Source organism: Aquarana catesbeiana, linkage group LG02, assembly GCF_042186555.1.
Source record: "Aquarana catesbeiana isolate 2022-GZ linkage group LG02, ASM4218655v1, whole genome shotgun sequence".
NCBI lineage: Eukaryota > Metazoa > Chordata > Amphibia > Anura > Ranidae > Aquarana > Aquarana catesbeiana.
This window is the reverse complement of record NC_133325.1, coordinates 529412532-529433345: the sequence shown is the minus strand read 5'-3', so window position 1 is coordinate 529433345 and position 20814 is coordinate 529412532. Positions and strand designations below refer to the sequence as shown.

General features: G+C 44.1%; 1 protein-coding gene across 2 annotated transcripts in view; it reads right to left on the bottom strand.

Moving 5' to 3' along the window:
- Window positions 1-20814, bottom strand: part of REN (renin) — a 713915-nt gene that overhangs the window by 256991 nt on the left and 436110 nt on the right. Inside the window, exon 6 of one of the 2 annotated variants that reach the window (XM_073615842.1) lies at window positions 9218-9340. The exons of the other annotated variant lie outside the window; for it this stretch is intronic. Within the exon in view, the coding sequence (XP_073471943.1) occupies window positions 9218-9340 (123 nt within the window). The remainder of the gene's footprint in view (window positions 1-9217; window positions 9341-20814) is intronic. 2 annotated transcript variants of the gene reach the window in all.

The following is a 20814-nucleotide window of genomic DNA, read 5'->3' as shown; positions in this document are numbered from 1 at the left end:
TAATCTTGGATGTATCAGAAATCATAGTAAACTTGAGGTTAAATTCATTTTTGTTTAAGGCCAATAAACATTCATCCAGTAATTTGGGTGGTCCATCCCAGATGACGAAGATGTCATCTATGTACCTGTGCCACATAACAATGTGGCACAGGTACATAGAAAGATCCTTGTCGCAGAAAATAGTCTGATCCCATTCCCCAGGTACAGATTGGCTACCCTGATGTACCCTTAGGCAGACATGTACTACAAACCCACAACGGCATTTGTCCCAAGATAAAAGTATTGGTATTGGATCGAATACACCCTGGCTCCCGTAGAGGAGATCTTGACAAACTCTTCCTACAACGGAAGCTTAGGTTGATATTCCATCTCAATGCCACATCGCCTCCCGGCCTCAATAAGGCCTTTAATTTTAGGCCTTTCCTATCAGGCTTTACTTCAGGTTCTTTTGATAAAGACTTGTAAATGCAGTCTTCTGTTTTCTTCTTTCCCTTCTCCTCGCCAATTTTGACAGCATAATATTGTATATATGAGCACATGTATTGTTCTCTGTATCTCACTCTATATATTCAAAGGCTTGTTGCCTAGTCTTTATTGTATATCAGTATAGCCTAATATTGTACTGTGTTGACTTTACTATAATGTTGTCTATTTTCTCTTGTTACAGACATCGTACAAACAATAGATATAATTGTCCAGATGTTAACCGATGGCCTTGGTAAAATCTTGCTGCATTCACACTTTATATTTTTTATGGGTCCTGGTGGTCTTGCCCTTGGTGGTCCACCGAGGCTCCCCGGCACGCTGGGGCCCCATATTTGGCGTGTTATGCCATTTTTGGGGCAGATTCCCATTAGGGTTGCATTGGCGAACGCTCCTGTGGAGACAGTCGCTCTCCGCATCTGTGCACTAGACACCTCCAGCGTCCAGTGTATCCACCCACCACCGTGGTTCTACCTGGATTACTATACATCTTCCGCACACTGCCTATCCCGCTCTCATCTTCCTACCTCAACTCCCTCCAATCCATCCTGAGCCAATATGTTTGACAAGGGAAAAAATGCAGATGCAGCCATGCAAAACTCATTAAACACCGATCTAAAGGAGGGATGGGTTACATTGACATAAAAGATTACTACATAGCTACTATCCTATCACAGTTGAGAGAATGGATGACTACAAAACCCACTACACTCTGGAGTGACATGGAAAACAATGCGACACCAGGAACAAACCTCATCAACTGGTTATTCAGTACACCCACAAGTAATCCTCACCTTCAACACTACTCCCCATCTATCCAAGCTTCCATCAAAGCATGGAGAACATTACACCGCACCACATGGTCACAACTTCTGACCAAGCCCCTTCACATCCCTATCAACACTTTAAAGCATCTTACTCCTGACTTAGCCTTCCCAAACTGGATTACAGAACAGGTAACCTACACAACTCCACAACATAACAGCCAACAAATCTTTCTTACAAGTCCGAAAAGATCACAATGGACCTGCTAAAGATTTCTTTAACTGGGCGTGGCCTGGAGCGGCATGCAGTAGGCCATTGGTGAGCTGAGCTCTGCTGCACTATTATCCTTACAGACACATCCTGGGTCCACATCATCTAAAATCAACCCACCTGTGGATTTATATGAGCCCGGTGCCTCCAGAGACCATGTCTAAACAGAGGAGAATCACAGATTCCATTGTTAAACTGGGTAAATACAGCAGGGGATAACGGGACCCCCTGGAGCAAGATGGCGGCGTCATGCTGGGAGAAGAAGCACACATGGGAGCTGACACAGCAAGAGTGCTTGAAGCTATCATGGCATGTGAGGAAGCTGTTACATCCTGCCAAACAACCCTAACTGCTAGGATCGAGATTTCCAGAAACTCAGAGATAGGGTTAAAGAAACTGAAGACAGGCTGAGCACAGTGGAGGACCCCCCCCCCCAATTCCTCTGATAACATGCAGCTGCAAGTTAACCAGCTCTTGCAGAAACAAGACAAAATGGAGAACAGACTCAGAAGGTGTAACCTAAGATTCATTGGATTGCCTGAAGGAGAGGAGGGAGCAGACCCCTGTACATTCCTTGAACAACTCCTGCACACCACGTACGGCAAAGAAGCTTTTTCAGCAACCTTTGTGGTGGAGAGGGCACACCGAATGTCTGGCAGACCACCCCCAGTTGGAGCCCCCCTCGGAGGGCACTGCTGTCTCACATTTCCACACAAACAGGATATCTCACCCATATTCAGGAGATATGGAAGGGTTTTTTGCTCTCTACTCCTCTCAGTCCTAGACTCTGATACTTCATCCCTCCACAATATGTGATGTTGGACCTGAAAATCCTCTTTATATATTTTTTGTTTTTCATTTTTTCATAATCTTTTATATCTTTTGCTCAGCGGAAGTTACAGAACAGTTCACCCAAACGCTCACTTTAATCTGTGAGCTTAGTCCTATGTTATGTAACGTTATGCAGCGAAGTCTCGCCCCCCACACTTACTTCTGATAGCCTGGGCTGGAATGTTTTAATGTATGTTTCTTTTGTCAAAGCCTTTTCATTTACAGCCGAGAAGTGCCTGCAGACACTGTATTTTGGGATATACTCCTTTTGGTCTGATTGTACTTCCGATACAGGCTGGCCTCAGTTATCTACAAGTTTACTGTTAGGGTATTATGCCCGCACAATTTGGGGACAGTGTTGGGCGGAAAAGGTTATTTTTATTGTTTCTATCATTGTCACAATATCTACAGGTAAATGTCAAATGGTACAGCAAACATATGATATCAATGTGTATTTTTTCTACGTACTGTTCGAGTGAGGGGAGGGGTCACACTCCTATTACCAAGAACCCTGGAGCATTACCAAATTATTCACAAAATCTATGGCCTTCCTAAAAGTACTTACCTGGAATGTCAGGGGCTTAAACGATAAAATTAAAAGATCTGCCGTTTTCTCCTTTTTGAAGAAACAGCACACTGACATCATTATTCTAACAGAAACCCACATTGAAGGCCGACTCCAGATGGCTCTTAAACGCCCCTGGGTCGGGTGGGCATATCACTCCTCATATACCTCCCACTCCAGGGGAGTCACGGTACTTGTTGCCAAATCTGTCCACTTTAAGCTCCAGGGTTCTAGGATTGATCCATCTGGTAGGTTTGTATTCCTATAATAAATTATTACTTAAACCTTTTACTTAATGAAGCTAGAGCATGCATTCCAGCCATGTGGAAACAACAATCTCCTCCTACTCTCATCCAATGGTTCGCCAGAGTGAAAATGGTTCGCCAGAGTGAATGATATAGAAAGCATGGAGCATCTGACCTCCTCTTCGGGACAAATCGGAAGAACACAAAACCAAATGGTTCTACTGGGATCAGTTCTGTTTTTCTGATGAATATTCTCAATACTTATGAAACCAATTTTTTGCCTATCATGACCTGAATAGTGTGTGGCTGGCAGAGCACTGTCCGCATTCTCTCCCCTACCTCCCCCCAACTCATCCTTTTCTTCCCTTTTTTTTTCCTTTACCCATTATAATTTTTTCTTAAGCTCAAAAATGTATGCACTTTGTCACGGGCCGAACATTGTTTAAGACCATCATTACTAGTTACCACTTTCTCAAAGGTTTTGAAATCTTTATTGATTGCACAAAACTGCTTTTTTCAATCCTATAAACAGATAATGTTAGATTGTGGTATTTACGCTGACTGTTATTACCCTAACTGTGATATAGCATGGCCGATTATCTACCTGTAATAGTCATCTTTTGTGCATCTGTCAATAAAAAAATGATTAAAAAAATGTTTTAAAAAAAACGAAGAGAGAACTATAGCGGTCTAACTCCATATGGAGGTTTGGAAGGGAAACATGTAATTGCGTGAGTGTAAGCAAAACATTGTCTGCAAAAGGGGAAAGCTTGAAGTCTCTAGTACGAACTGGGATACCATGTATATTTGTATTTTACCTCATATGGGCTTCTAGGGGCTCAATTCATAGGGCAAAAAGGAGGGGGGGAACCCCTGCCGAGTCCCATTAGAAATGGGAAAAGTGGGAGAGGTGGCACACTGAGTTCTAACTAGGGCTTGAGGGAGATGAATATAAATGAGTGATGACTCATAGAAAAGGGCCTTTAATACCAACATGGCAGAGAGCCTGTCAAAGGCCTTCTCTGCATCCAAACTGTGAAGACTGATTTCTGTTCTCCACTTCTATAAGGTTAATGACTCTCCTGGTGTTTTCGGACCAAAATGTATACTGCTACATATCTTTGGTAAAATTACTATATTATTAAGTCTGTGTGAAAGCTATAGAGTCTACAAGCTATGGTGCCAATCACTGAAAGTTGATCACACCTCGTCTACTGACAGCATATCTCATTTCTTGAGACACTAACAAGCCAGGACAGTAGAAATATCCCCAAAATTACCCCTTTTTGGAAAGTAGACAATCCAAGTTATTTAGAGGCATGGTGAGTTTTTTGAAGTTGTAATTTTTTCCCACAATCCTTGGGAAAATGAAGAAACTGATTAATTTTTTTTATACAAAATTGTCATATTAACAAGTTATCTCTCACACACAGAATATGCATACTTGCCATTACATCCTATAACACATTTTGCTACTTGTCCTGATTATGGCAATACCACAAGTGTGAGACTTTTTCACAGCCTGGCCTGTCTAATTTTGTGACTACCTATCACACTTTTGAAGGCCCTGGAGCACCAGGACAATGGAAAAGCCCACAAAATTACCCAATTTTGGAAAGCAAACACCCCAAAGTATATTCTATAAGGCATTATGAGTCTTTTGAACATGTCATTTTTTCTACACGTTTTTGGAAAATGTGAAAAGAAAATGAAATCATATTTTTTTTTAACACAATTTATACGATATTTTTAACACATGGCATATACATAGCAAAAATTACACCCCAAAATACATTCTGGTACTCCTCCTACCACATGTGTGAGACTTTTACACAGCCTGGCCACATACAGAGGCACAACATCCAAGAAGCACCATCAGGTGTTCTAAGGACATAAATTACACATCTAATTTCGTGACAACCTATCACATTTTTGAAGGCCCTTCATATTTCTAACACATGTACATACCAATTACACCACAAAATACATTTGCTAAACAAAGGGTAAACAAAAGATTACCTGTAGTTTTAGTAGTGCAGAGAAGAGCATCAGTCCAGGCAGCAGGCAGGGACATGGTCAGCGACAAAAATCATCCAGGCAGCAGGCAGGAATGCTGTCCATATAGTCAGTACAGGCAGATACTGTCAGCACAGCCAAAGCATTGGCCCAGGTAGCAGGCAGAGACATGGTCAGCAGAAGTAAAAGGAATTGTCCAGGCAGCAATGCCAACCATAGTCAGTACAAGGCAGCAGGCAGAGATATGGTCAGTACAGTCAAAGTATTGGTCCAGGCATCAGGAAGGAATATGGTCCGTAAAGTCCTGGGTCATTACAAGCAACGAAATGGTCAGCACAGCCAAAGTATTGGTCCAGGCAGCAGGAAGGAACATCAAGCTTAGGGCCTCGGTCAGGAAAGAATGGGAATAGGGCTTCTCCCACCCAAATTTCTTTGAAGCCTTGGGTCTCCAGATCCTGTTCTGGGAATTACAAACCCAGAGACATCCAAAAACAGTTTTTCTCTGCTCAGAACACTATTTGGAAGCCCTCACATATGTGGGACCCCTGTGTACTACAGTAGCAGGGAAAAAGATCAGTTCAAGCATCAGGCAAAAAACATGGTTGATTAACAGGCAGAGGTCAGTGCACGTAGAAGGCAGAAACATTGTTTCGAAACAATCCATACAGTAGGCAGAGGCATTTTCAGTAAATAGGCAAGGGTCGGTTAACATGGAAGGTAGAAACATGGTCAATAGAGGTAGCAGGCAAATTATCTGCACAGGAATTTAAATGGGGAAATGGCAGGCTGTTAAAAATAAGTGGAACTAATATCTTAGGGATGTGTGATAACGTTTGAAGCATTCGCTGATGCATAGGCCAGGTTTGGAGGGACACTGGGGACAATGATAACTGGTGTCTCTTCTAACTCTTCCTTTGCTGTATACACATTTCTTTTGGTGTCTCTTCCTGATTCTGTGGGGGGAATGTCTTTGATAAATGATTTACTAAATAAAGAAATCTTGCAAGGAAAATCAATGTAAATGTCATGCTTTTATTTATAAATGTCAGTTTTGCTGCAGCAGGTTCTCGACATGGTACAGATGCACCACTTTACAGGCAGACCCCCCCCCCCCCAGGCACTACCTGTATATTTAAAGGAATTTTTCATTTTTATTGTTTTACTTTAAGCATCATTAAAATCATTGCTGTTTAAAAACACTATCTTTTAAGTTTTTTTTGCATTGGCACATGTCCCCCAGCACAGGACCCGGGCCCCCATACCCTTTTTATGGCCAATAACTTGCAAATAAGCCTTCAAAATAGGTATTATGTGGTGCAAACCGAACTGAGCTGTGTACAGCCCATCTCTATAGCTGAACAACATAATTGAGGTTGGATTTACATTGTGGAGCATTTATTGTATGGCGTGTGTATTTATTTCTTTGTATTTTTTTTTCTGAAGTGTAAGAAAGGGTACTATGTTACTTAAAGAGGGCTTCCAGATTCTGATGCCTCCCCTCAAAGACGTTTGTCTCCTGTTCACTTCACTGGGGTTTAGGCACTATGTTCAGGGTTAGGAATTTTTTTTTGAGAAAGTGTTCAGTAAAAGTCAAACCAAATTTTGTCCTTTTCACTCATCAGCATCAAGAACAAAAAATGCATACAGTTCCCCTCCCTCCCCCAATGCATACCAGGTCCTTTGGTTATGGTATAGATTTTAGGAGGTATCTGAATGCAAAAAAGAAAAATAATATGTGAGGTCCCCCTAAATCAATACCAAGTCCTTAATTTGAGGGCTGGCCAGAAAAAGAGGGAAGGTGAGCGTACACCCTCACTTCTCAACAATACTAGGCCACATGCCCTCAACAAGGGCCTCTTCCTGACAACCCTGGCTGGTGGTTGTGGGTGTCTGTGGGTGGGGGGCTTCAAGATAAGGCCCCCCTCCGACATGAATGAGCAATGGGTACATAATACTCATTCACAAAAAAATTTGACCTACAAATAAAGACACTGAGGCTTGGTTCACACTGATGCTAATTGGATGCAGGTCTTCCCACATCCAATTTGCATGACAGGAGAGTGTGACCAGCTCTCCACTGAGCCGGTTCACACAGCTCTGGGGTGGCTGCGGTCAGCATTGGAAAAGGGTCCTGTGCGTCTTTGGCTCAGTTTCAGGTGCAAATTCAGGCAAAACTTGGGACCTGATTCGCACCTGAATCGGTGAACAGGGACGCACCGGACCCCCTGTTGTGACCCACAGCCGCATCAGTGTGAACCCAGCCTAAAATGGGTATGCTGATCAAAAAAAGTTTAATTTAGCCCCTCAACTGACAGGACTCTTAAACCAAAGCTCACAGAAGATAGAGACGCAGGTTCTATGCAATAATGTGACATCAAGGTATTAATGGAGGCCCAAGAGGTGACAGATGATGTCTGGAGCCACATGCCAGGCTGCTGCCCACGATGCCGCCATAGCCCTGGTTGAATGTGCCGTCACCGCCTCTGGAGGAGCCAAGCTCTATAAGCTTGCTGGATGGACTGGACGATCCAGGTAGTCGGAGCGTCTAAAGGAGGAAATAACTTGCAGGTATTCTTTCAGCATTTGACTCACATTCAGAGGACGAACTTCAGAGGACCCCAGGGTCCTGAATGTAGGTAGGACAATTTCTTGGTTCTCATGGAACACTGAAGTAACTTTTGGGTTTCAGCCAAGCATAGGGATGAGGACCACCCGGTCTGGAAAGAAAGTTCTGTCTGCGCCTGCACAATATGACCTGCCGCAGAGTGCCTGCGTGACTCCTGGGTCCCCGGCCATACCGCGCATGCACAAAACCAAGCCTCGGTTTCACCCCGAGGATCTTGAATGCGCGGAAGCACACCTGGCTGCAACCAGGAAGAGGGGGCCATGTCCTGGAATGCACCTGCAATCCAGGTGCCATAGGAGCAAAATAAACAAAAAATTTCAGGAAAGAGGGGACGTGAGGGGGAGACAGACGATCACATATCAAAAACTTTCTGCCATGGAGGAAAGATAAATCTTCAGACCTGCCAGCTGATCCACTGCTTCCTCACCTGAGCATACGAAAGGCCACCACTGGACATAGGGGCCTGGAGCCGCACACCCACCCATGGCTGGGCCCTGTTCACACCGCTTTTGGACATCTGAAAAACGGAAGTGCATTGTTTGTAGGTCTAAAGAGGAGGACAAAAAAGGAACGCAGTCTCTCAGGAGTCTGTCAGGAAATATTCTTTTCCAAATGCTACACGGATGACAAAACACATCCTTGAATAGCAGAGATGCCCTAAAGACCTTTTAAAAATACTTTATGGAAATAAATGAACAGGAACATAATGGAAGTGCAAGTATCTTTTCTCTCCAGGGTCCAGAAACACTCTTTCAGCTGCTGTTGGATCATCACAAAGTGTTTCTTCACCAGCATCATCTTTAAAAGTAAGGAAGTGTTGCAAACTACTGCCTCATAAAAATAACAATACCTTAATTTATAGATAAAATGACACCTGAAAATCAAGAGAACATTAATCAAGCTCTTGCAAAAGCAATACATGCTTCTGGATCAGCATTGTCAATAAATAAAATGGTAAAATGGGAAAGTGGAGTCAATACCAGTTCTCATGTATTGTTGAAATGTTAACATATAAAGCCCTTGTTATTCCATATGTAATAAAAACATAACATTATAAATAGCAAACTTAGTTTATTTACTGAATAAGCTGTACTTTTATTTCAAGCAGAACACTTTTCTATACACTGCCTTTCACATTCCCAGTGTAAAAAAAATGACTTGAGTTTTTGTAAAACTACTCCACACTGAACTTTTCTTTTTAAATTTTTTAAAATTTTTTCCAGAAAACAACAAGAAAAAACAAGTTTTCTCTTGGCTTCAAAGTTCCCAGTAATTGTAGATCTCCCTTTGTACCTCCTGGAATGTGCATGTGTGGTCATGGGTTTGTGACTAATTTTGGGTGTGGGGGATTTATTTCATATAAAGCTGTATTGCTTATTCTCTTGTTCATAAGTTACTACTAAAGATTTTACCCACCCCTTCATCTGGATATGCCAAAATCCTTGCTTCTTCAGGCTGAAGTAATGGAATTTACCGGAGTAGTATGAAGGATCTGAGCCACCAAAGATAATCTCACCTCCCGGTCTTGATTGAGTATCTCTGATTGTAAAGTAAAATGTTAAATTTCAGTTTGATGCAAATGCAAAAGGGTTGAGTCATCATCATTTATTTTGTTTTACATATTTTATGGTTTCCAAGAGTCTTTCTAACACAGACAGTGCAGCCAAATAAAAAACAGAAAAATCAGCACAAGGGACATAATGTATAGTCAGTAAGATGTGTCCCTTGAGCTCATCTTTTAGCTACATAGTTACATAGTATAAAAAACAAGTCCATCTAGTTCAACCAATAGAGGCAATAAATAGAAAATCTCCATATACACTATTCTGTATTCATAGTTGATCCAAAGAAATGCAAATCCAGTGGTACTATGCCAGTCAATAAAGAGTCACAAAAATTAAGAAACAATTACTCAAATCTTTGGGTGTAAGACATCCGGTTCCGATTGTTGCTAGTTGAAATCCTGCTCCTGCCTTCTCCCTCCCCCACCCCCCCACGCGCTGCCATAATCTTCCGGTGATGCGAGGGTTATCACAACTAAGAGGCTGTCACAGGTGAGAACCAATACAGCCCAGCAATGCCCATAATTTCTGCCCAGCTACTCTATTCACACTAGAGCTTTTATAAGTGAAACACGTACTGTGAATGGAGGGGGTAGACCTGTCAAGACCTAGATCTATACCTGTCCTCAGTTCATATATCCAGTTTCATTCATAGAAGCTGTAGTACAGCTGCACTGAGGTTTTAAACACAGGGGTGAACAGCAGTGCTAGATATGGTGATAACATACAATTATATAGCAACTGGAATATAGGTAGGTATACATAAAATGTTTGTGTGAGTAAGCACACATAATATTAAAACATTTGTTAACACATAATATCCATGAATGATCCGAGATCTTGTATGATTAGCACCTGGAGGCAGCTCCCTAATGCCCCGTACACACGGTCGGACTTTGTTCGGACATTCCGTCAACAAAATCCTAGGATTTTTTCCGACGGATGTTGGCTCAAACTTGTTTTGCCTACACACGGTCGCACAAAGTTGTCGGAATTTCCGATCGACAACCACGCGGTCACGTACACCACGTACGACGAGACTAGAAAAGGCCGGTTCAGAACCAAGCGCGGCACCCTTTGGGGTCCTTTTGCTAATCTCGTGTTAGTAAAAGTTTGGTGAGAGACGATTCGCGCTTTTTCAGACTCGTGGCTTCCAGATCGTTTTCTGCCGTTCAGTTTGTGCTTGTGGGTTTGTATCTGCTCTTCAGTGCGTGCAGTCAGTTCGTATCAGAGTTTTCTGTGTGATCTTGCCTGCTCGTTGCTGTTTTTCAGGTCGCTCTTCACAGGCCTTGCTGTTCTTCAGTGCGTTCTGTTACTTCGTTCTGAGCAGCCGACCGTTTTCTAGCCATGTTTCGTATGCGTACTCCTCGTAGAGTTCGTGCTGTGCGGGGGCTTGGTGTTGGGGTCCTGACCTTGACACAAGTCCAGTCCATGAACAGGGTGGGGAGGAGTTCATGGACCAAGAATTGGTTGCTTCAGCGTGACCAGTTCTGTCATATGCCTTTGCTCCGTGAGATCCGTGAGAATAATCCTGATGATTTCAGGAACTTTCTCAGGATGACGGACCCCGTGTTTCACCATCTGTTGGCTTTGCTGACCCCCTATATCAGCAGGCAGGATACCTGCATGAGGCAAGCCATCACTCCGGAGCAGAGGTTGGTCGCTACCTTGCGGTATTTGGCCACAGGGAGAAGCCTCCAGGACTTAAAGTTCTCAACAGGCATCACCCCCCCAGGCTCTGGGTATCATTATCCCAGAGACCTGTTCTGCCATCATACAGGTCCTGCAGAAGGAGTATATGAAGGTAAGATTTTTATTCTTTTATATCACATTTTATTGTATTGAATGTTTGCTAATATATTGTATTTCTTTCCTCATTCCCTAATTACCATGATTGTAATATGCTGTGAATGTCCCCTTTGTCCTCATGCATGCTGGATTTTTATGTAATTATTATTTTATGTCCTTCATACATATTTGCCCTTCACTAACCTCCCCAGCATGGTGTCTCTGCCCTATATTCACCTCATGTAGTCACTTAACAATGTATTTTAACAGCTCCATAGTAGTGCTTTACCCCAAACACCCCCTAAAATGTTTGGTAATGTTATTTTTGTTTTAAATTCAGGCAGAGTGCCAGAGGCTTTTTTTTGTGGTGTCCCCAAATAATTTTTAGTAACCCTCCCTCCCCCAACTGCTAAGTCAGCTGATCACAATTCTCTATCCTCAATCATCTATCTGCTGACTTTGCCAAACCCATACACACTATACCCATCTCTTTACTGGTCAGATTTATGGATGAATTCCCCAAAGCATGTAGTGCAAGGGCCTGCCTGTATACTTTCCAATGGTACTGTTTAAAGTTTTTGTATCCTATTATTATCTTGATAGGTAATAGCAGAATGTTCAAATATACTCAAATGTGTACAGTGTGTATTTATATCTTTGTATTATGACACTTCTTACCTGTCCAGTGGTCTGCCAATAGTGTAACTAAGGAGGGGCTGTTCCAAGTAATACCCATTATTTAGGCATTCATCTCTCAATGAAGTGAAGAGGGTTACCTGTCCAAGAGTCCCCCCCCCCCTATAATGTTAGAAATGGCCCATGAGAGGGGGGGGGGAATATGATAGGTGTACCTTATACTTTGTTGTTGTTAAATTCCCCTTAATAAATGCTATCTGGAGGTTGGCCCATAATGTTTGTGTCTAATCTGCTTGCCATGTTTCTGTGAAAAAATAGTAATGTTTATTGTTTTTTCCTCAACAGTTTCCTTCAACGCCACAGGAATGGCAGACTGTGGCCTCCCACTTTGCTCAGCGGTGGGACTTTCCTAACTGCGGAGGGGCAATTGATGGGAAACACGTCCACATCGTCCCACCACCCAACTCGGGGTCGTACTATTATAATTACAAGGGGTTTAATAGTATAGTGATGTTGGCGGTGGTGTTGGCTAATTACGAGTTCCTGTATGTGGACGTGGGGAAGAATGGCCGGATGTCCGATGGTGGAGTCATCGCCCAGACGGAGTTCTACAGGCGTCTCCAGAATGGCAGCTTGGACTTGCCACCTCCAGAGGACAATGTTGAAGGTTCGTTGCTGATGAAGCATTTGCGCTGGGAGACCACCTGATGCGGCCATTCCCGATGAGGACCCTCACCCCAGAACAGAGGGTTTTTAATTACCGGCTGGCCAGAGCCCGAAGAGTGGTGGAGAACACATTTGGAATCCTGGCCAGCCGGTTCCGATTATTTCTGACACCCATCCATATGGCGGAGTACTGAACCATATAATACTTGCCTGTTGTGTTCTCCATAATTTTTTAAGAAAACATTCAGCCAACTATGCTGGCTCAGTTGGGCCTGAGGCCGGAATCCCAAATCCATCAACACTGACGGCGCTTGAAAGTGGCCGTCCTGGCTTGCCCTCCCTGAGTGCCCGTGATGTCCGGTTACGATACCTGGAGTTCTTTGCGGGTAGGGGGGCTATCAATATGCCAGACAATCTGTGAAACCTTTTTCAAATAAAAAACAACCAAAAGAAATTCTTTGTGGACATTTACTGCTTGTGTTTGTTTTAGCTGACCCTGACAGAAATGTGTTGAGTGCAGAAAATGTCGTGATTGGGTAACCTTATAAAAAACAGTGTTGGCTGGTACTTCCTAAATGCAAAAACACATTTCACTACAAGTGCACTTGCAACTGCACTGAACCTGCACTTATAGTGCAAAGTGTATTTGCCCTTAGGAAATAACCCCCATTTTTGCATAAAACAGCAATTACATCACCCCAAAAGTGTTGTAGTGTTGAGACAATAATCCACACATTCTTGAGTAAGCCACTTTTTTATACCTGCACAATCACATGTGCATTTACCAAAGGTTTTTAAAACAAACCAACATGTTTGTTGTATAACAATTTTTGTAGTAGCATTATCAAAAATCGAAATATCCATTTCAGATAAAACAGGCCTGTGTAAAACCAACAAGAAAGCCAAAAAACTTGAACTTACAAAGTTCACATTAGGTAAAACCTGAAGGCTATATCAGACATCAGTATTTAGGAACTGGGTTTGATATAGCGTTTAGATGGGGGGAAATCAACCCTGGAAAAGCCAAATTTGGAAGATGCACACCAATTTACGAATGTCAACATGTGCTATCTGCCATCAGGGGGGATCAAGGGACGTGTTTTGGGGGAGCAAGCCCTTCCTCAACACGACTTTATAATTGAGGAAGGGGTTGCACCCCCAAAACGCCTCCATTGATCTCCCGTGATGGCAGATAGCACATGTTGGCACACTGTGTGCATCCTCCAAATTTGGCTTTTCAAAACATTTCAAAAAAATTTTATAAGATTGGACCACAATAAAACAAGTGATTTTGTGGGGTTTAAATTTGCCCCAAAACATCAATGATGTTATTATTTTTTTTAATAACATCACTGATTTGTTGCTGTATGTTGTGCAATTCGAGATTACACCCCATGATCTCCCCGATCAGGATCTGGGCACTTTCAGAAGTAAAGCGTTCTCTATCCCTCACATCACGATCACCTAAAAAGAGATAAAGAACAAAAAAAAAGGTCTCAAAAATCTGCCACTATCCATCTCTTTTACCTGAGCCTGTGGTCGCAGACACTCACCTGTTGTGGTGCCAATCTCCACCACGTCTTCTTCTTCCTCCTGCTCTTCTTCTTGTGTTGGTGGTATTTCACCTTCTTCCATAGGTGGGGGGTCTGTGTTCTCCTGGGATGAGGGGTGTCCTCCGAGTCTTTTCTCCCCTATGTAAAACAAAAATGGTATAATTAGCACACAGATATTTGATGGCAGAACTATAAATAGGAAACATTGCTTGGAAGTGGGGTACAATTGTCTATTTTAGCCGAGTTCCAAGATGTATATTTTTTATTGCCCTTTGTCAAGCTGCAATACTTTACCTGTTGAGTACAAGCTTCACAGATGTAGCCCCCCCTATAGTATACACTGGAGCACCTGTGTGCCCCCCCTAATAAAAATGGTGTTCTGGGGTCCCACACTAGTGCTCCAGTGTCCAGATGTGAAAACAGCTGCTCAGTGTCCTCTCCTTACACACAATCTAGTTGGCATTTCATTCTAGTAACAAACCCATCTACACAAACAAATATTTGGCATCCAAGTAGGCCCCAAAAAATGTGTGAAAATGCATATGGCCTAAACAATGGTGTTCTAGAGGCCGAAATAAAAATGTTTGATACGAACGAATAATGGGCCCATGAACATTAAAGTTGCCCTTTTAAACGTTACAATTAATAAAAGCATATGGAGCAGAACGAACGGAATAAAGACAGAAAGAATAGGAACACAGCACAACTACTTACTTTTTTGCAGCACTCTCCGGATCTTTCGGTACTGCTCTGGCTCTCTCAACTTCAGGTCCGACCACCGCTTCCTGAGCTGATCTTTAGATCTTCGTACCCCGAAATTCCTGTGAAGGCTTTTGACCACTTTAGCAATGATTTTTGCCTTTCGGATGTTGGGGTGTGGGTAAGGCCCATATTTTCCATCATAGTCGGACTTCCTCATGATGTTGACCATCTCCAACATCTCCCCAAAGGACATATTTGTGGCCTTAAAATGTCTCCTTCTGGATCGGGACGTGCCTGGATCCGGGCTTTCCTCCTCCTCCTCCTCGTTGCTAGAATTAGCATGCACCTGCTGTAACTCCGCCATGTGCTCTTCACCCACTGCGGCAAACGAAAAGGGGCGGGGAATAGACTAGAAAGAACGTCAGGGGCGGGCGGAGTTACACGCATGCGCAGTGTGTATAAAGCGTAACACGCGTGCGTATTACGTACGATCTGTGAGCGGAGGAAGGAGCATTGGACGCGCCGATCGTAAGAACGAAGGTAAGAGACAAACTTGTGTCTATACTGCTTCTAGATTGAGGCCTATATTGTAACAAGATTAGGAGACTTTTGTCTGACATTAGGCTTTGTCTTATTAAAAGATAATGACTTCATGTCAGTATTCGTAGAGATGCTAAGGGAGCTGCCCTGTCTGTGGGAGATTACCCACCCCCATTTCAAGAACCAAGCAAAGAGGAAGGCAGCACTGGAGCAATTGTGTGAAATTGTGAAGCAGGTGATCCCCACGGCAGACATCACCTATTTAAAGATTTTCATTGGTGGCCTGAGGAGCACATATCTGTGGGAGCGCAAGAAAGTCCAGGATTCGCAGAGATCCGGAGCAGCAGATGACATCTATGTCCCCAGGATGTTGTACTACGACAGGCTGCACTTTCTGGCAGGCCAGACTGAACCCAGGCCATCCCTCTCAAGTCTTCCTTCCACGCTTCCTTCCCCCCCGGCTGAGGCTTCTGAGGCCCAACCTGGGCCTTCCAGGCCACATCTGGAGGAGCCCAGATTGAGCCAGGTATAGCATTCCTCTAAATATTTCTGCTTGTCCAATCAATGATGTTACCTAGATGTTAGTTGGGAGTACTAATTTAGGATTGTGATTGAGGAAGCAAAAACTAAAACCATGTCCCTTTTTCATACACAGGGAAGTCTCAGCCAGGAGGTGGCCGGGCCGAGCCGGCTGGCTGATCTGCAGGTCCCTCCACCCCCCCTGAAAACAGAAAGTGGCAGTAGGAGGAGTACCCTAGAGGAGGCTGCTATAGGATTCTTTTGGAGGGCTACAGAGGTCCTGGGAGCACCACACACCATGGAGGAGAACATTGCTGCCTTCATAGCATATAAAATGCAGAGGATGGAGGAGGGCCAAAAAGTCATGTCGGAGGCTCTGGAGAAAGGTATGAGGGGCCAAATTACACCTCAGACACACCTTCGCGTTGGTCCTCCTCCTCCTCCTGCAGGTCCTCCTCCTCCTCCCTCTCCTCCAGGTCCTCCCAGTCCTCCTCCAGGTCCCCCCAGTCCTCCTCCGGGTCCTCCCAGTCCTCCTCCTCCTCCAGGTCCTACTCCTCCTCCTGCCACATCTCCACCTGCACAGCCACAGCCCGGAAGGAAGCGTGGAAGGAAGACCAGACAGTGATTGCCCTGGATCCAGTCTGGTCGGCCAAAAAATGCAGCCTCTTGTGGTACTGTGGTCTGGGGACACAGATGTCATCTGCTGCTTTCCGGATCTCTGCGAATTCTGGACCAGACTGCCCTCCCTTACATATGGACTCCTCAGGCCACCAATTTTGATGTTGAAGAATTGATGTCTGCCGTGGGAGTCCCAGGCTTCGCTAATTTCTCCTGTTGATCCAGTGTTGCCTTCCTCTTTGTTTGGTTCTGATCCCTTAATAAAGGATTTGGGTTTGGAATTATACTCTCCTATGTGTTTTACTTCAAAAATGACAGTTGGTTTGTGAGGATTCAGGTACATTTCAAATATACAATGTGAAATGAACAAGGGACACCAACACCAAACAATCTCCTGGAGATTAAATAATAAAAGATATCAATGGTGTTGGGGTAACTTGACACACAAAACACACACAAAAATATTCTGGAGTAAAAATAAAAATAACATTGAACAAAGATCAGCCTTGGAAAAAATCCAAACATTAAAGAAAAAAAAAAGGCTTAAAATCCAAAAAAAAAAAAAAAAATAATATAAAACTGTCAGATGTGACAACTAATAACAATATATTCAGGGAATCACACTAAAAAAACACAAATAAAAGTTTGTGAGAAGTGTGTGTGAATATGAGCAGCAAAACTACTTAATTCTTGTCACATTATAAAGAAGAAGAGAGTGCGCTGTATTAAACCATTTTTAACATTGCAGCGTGACGAAAGTGCTGTATCCATTGCGAACGCTAAGTTTACCAGAACGAGCTGTCCCGTGTCGGAATTTCTTCTGAGCATGCGTGGCACTTTGTGCGTCGGAACAGGCCACACACGATCGGAATTGACGCGATCGGATTTTGTTGTCGGAAAATTTTATCTCCTGCTGTCCAACTTTGTGTGTCGGAAAATCCGATGGAAAATGTCCGATGGCGCCCACACACGGTCGGAATTTCCGACAACACGCTCCGATCGGACATTGTCCATCGGAAAATCCGACCGTGTGTACGGGGCATTAGAGTGAAGTGATGGACGCTGTGTAGAAATGGGAACAGAGGGGCACTAGACAGAGTGCAGTTTAAATCATATATTTAATAAAAACAAGTAATAACTCACAAGTTAAATTAGATGAGTTCAGTATCTGGTGATACGCCAATCCTTCATGGTCTGATGAAGAAGCTGTAGCTTTGAAATGCATTACCATTGCTTGCCACTGTGAATAATCACATTTCCTGTTCCTGTGACGTCACGACCAGCTGCTTTTCATTTCCTGCTTCCTGGTTCCCAGCCTCCTCTGGATCCCTATAAGGTCAAACCAGTGCCCCAGACTGCAAAGGGAAAACAGGACGCCAAATAGGATGTTTATGAGACTCCAGGACTGGTGATTTTCACCACATACTGAACTCATGTAATTTAACCTGTGAGTTACTACTTGTTTTTATTAAATATATTATTTATACTGCACTCAGTCTGGCGCCCCTCTGCTCCCATTTGCACTTAGGTTTTAAGGTGTATTGTTTATACAAACTGTATGTGACTTCAAGCCTGGGTTTACACTGGTGCGGCTTTGCAATCGTGCTACTTCAGCGCGATTTGAAAGCCACACATCAGTGAGATTTGCACTGCTGATTTCATGACTAGGGTAGTTCAGATAACTTACTGCCCCAATTCAATTATGTACCTACCAACCTTACCCCCTTTTTTCCCGTAATGACACGGATACTGTGTTGGATTTAAATGGCCGCTTAGCCTTTTATTAACTCAAAACATATTTAACCATAAACCTTATATGAAAGATGATTGCAGATCCTTGACAACACCAATCCAAAACTTTTGGAATCTGTGGTACCTCTAAGTTAGGTTCTGTCCCCAGTGGCAACACCGCCTCAGGGACTTACTAACTGACCACAGACCCCTACCACCTTATTACCTGGTAGTCTAGACTGAACTAGACAAACCAGGAGGACTTTATACCTGAGACAGGTCCCACCGTTTTATCAAAAATACCTTAATTTTTGTGCCTTTATCAAGGACCCCAATCACCACAGGGGCAGAAGTGTGACACCTTACACTTGTGCCCGCCACCACACCAGCAAAGCCCTCTGGATACCATCCTGTAAGCCTAAAGCCCATAAATCAATCCCAATGGCATTAAGACGTACTCCACCTCCTCTCAGGTACCTCCACGTGTCAACCTCCAATTCCAAATGTTGTACCACCATCCCACCATTATGAGCAATAAACCTCCCCACCTCTTTGTTCACCTTAATGCGGGCATTATTAAGCTTCTCAATAGACCTCGCCCCTCTCCAAGACATGCGGGCCACAATGTCCGACCACACCACAATGATGTCCGGGAAAGAGGACCGCAATCTAAGGAAATCCCACTGGACATCTTTGATGACTTGTCTCATGGGATGCAGTCCCAAATCATTACCCCCCACATGACAGACCAAAATGTCCGGGTGCCTGTCTAACCGTGAAAAACAGCGCAGCTCAGGGATAACTCTGTGCCACATCATCCCAGGAACCCCGATTCATCTGACTGTTCCCTCCCCTCTGGAAACCCCCAGCTGTCTACCTTCAGGTCTGACATCAGCCCTCTTTGTCCCCCAGAGCACATAGGAATGTCCCTAAATTAATATGAGACCTCCAGGGGCATCTGAGAAGACATAAAACAATCCTGCACCAGAGCACTTGACACATTTCTTCACACAAGTAAACAACACAGACAAAAAACAAGATATCCCAACACATGTACTTATGTAACCTTGTCTATTTACAACAAATGGGGCCTGACATAAATACGATACCTCGAGGACTCCCATCTGCCGATACGTTTTTATCACTTCCTCTGGAAGACCCCACTGAGCCGCCTGAGTACAATGCAACGTTCCACAACCGACGAGGACAAAGCACCCTCACCTGTTCCGCCTCTGGTGCTAGAGTGCGGAAAACGTCCCACTGGAAATGAGACAGAGCGTTTGCTAATTTGTTGTTAGACCCTGGAATATGCACTGCAGCCACACATTCAGCCATAAACAACTTAAAACTAAATAATGCAACAGCCTGATAACTGGAGGCGAAGAAGCTGATATGTTGTTGATCGCCATTACCACCCCCAGGGTATCGCAATTGAATCACACTTTCTTGTTCCTAAATGCCTCCCCCCAAAGTTCCACAGAAAGAACTATAGGAAAAAGCTCCAACAGAACCAAGTTCTTAAGAAACCCAGCCTCCTGCCAGGCAGCTGGCCACTTCTTTGCACTCCATTGACCCTTAAAATACGCGCCATAACCTACTGACCCAGCCGCATCTGTGAAAAGGACCAGTTCAGCATTACTCACCGGTCCTGATAGCCATAAAGAACGGCAATTGAACGATTCAAGGAACAAGTCCCAAATCCTCAGATCCACCTGTAGCATCGTAGACAGCCGCATGTAGTGACTAGGGACCTTAACGCCCGCCGTGGCCGCCGACAATTGCCTGCAGAAGATCTGACCCATGGGGATAATTCTGCATGCAAAATTCAGCTTGCCTAACAACGAATGTAATTCCTTCAATCTAATCTTCCGCCTCCCACCGACTTGCTGCACTTGGAGTGCAACCAATTTGTCGGTAGGCAGTCTGCATTCCATGGCCGCCGAATCAATGGTAATGCCAAGAAACACCAGTTCCGTGGCCTGGCCTTGAGTTTTGTCAGCCGCCAATGGAATGCCAAACACCTCAGCCAGGTGTTGTAGCATCCCTAATAATATCCCACAACATCGTGATGCGGGCGGCCCAATGCACAGGAAATCATCCAAATAATGAATGACCAAGTTCACCCCCCCACCTCCCTAACTGCCCATTCCAAAAAAGGAACTAAATGCCTCGAACAGGGCACACGAAATCGAACAACCCATGGGTAGGCAACGGTCTACAAAATAAGACCCCTGCCAACATCACCCTAACAAATGAAAACTTTGGGGATGTACTGGCAGCAGCTGAAACGCCGATTCAATATCCAATTTGGCCATGAGTGAGCCCTGTCCATACTTATGAACCCACGCTATGGCGGCATCAAATGATGTATAGGTCACTGCACAAACCTGTAGGTCAATACCATCATTCACCGAGCCGCCCTTGGGGTACGAAAGATAGTGGATCATCCTGAACTGCCCCGGTTCCTTCTTTGGAACCATATCTAATGGGGAAACCACTAGCCCCTTTAACAGCGGGACCGGAAATGGCCCGCCATGTGACCCAAAGCCACCTCTTTAAACAGCTTGGTGGACACCACCTCCTGATGAAGAACGGCTAAGCGTACGTTTCCAGAGATGGGAGGGACCTCCCGCACCTCACTCAGGATGTGAAACCCTTCCTGCTTCCCTTACTCAAAGTTGAGTTTGAGGAAGTGGTG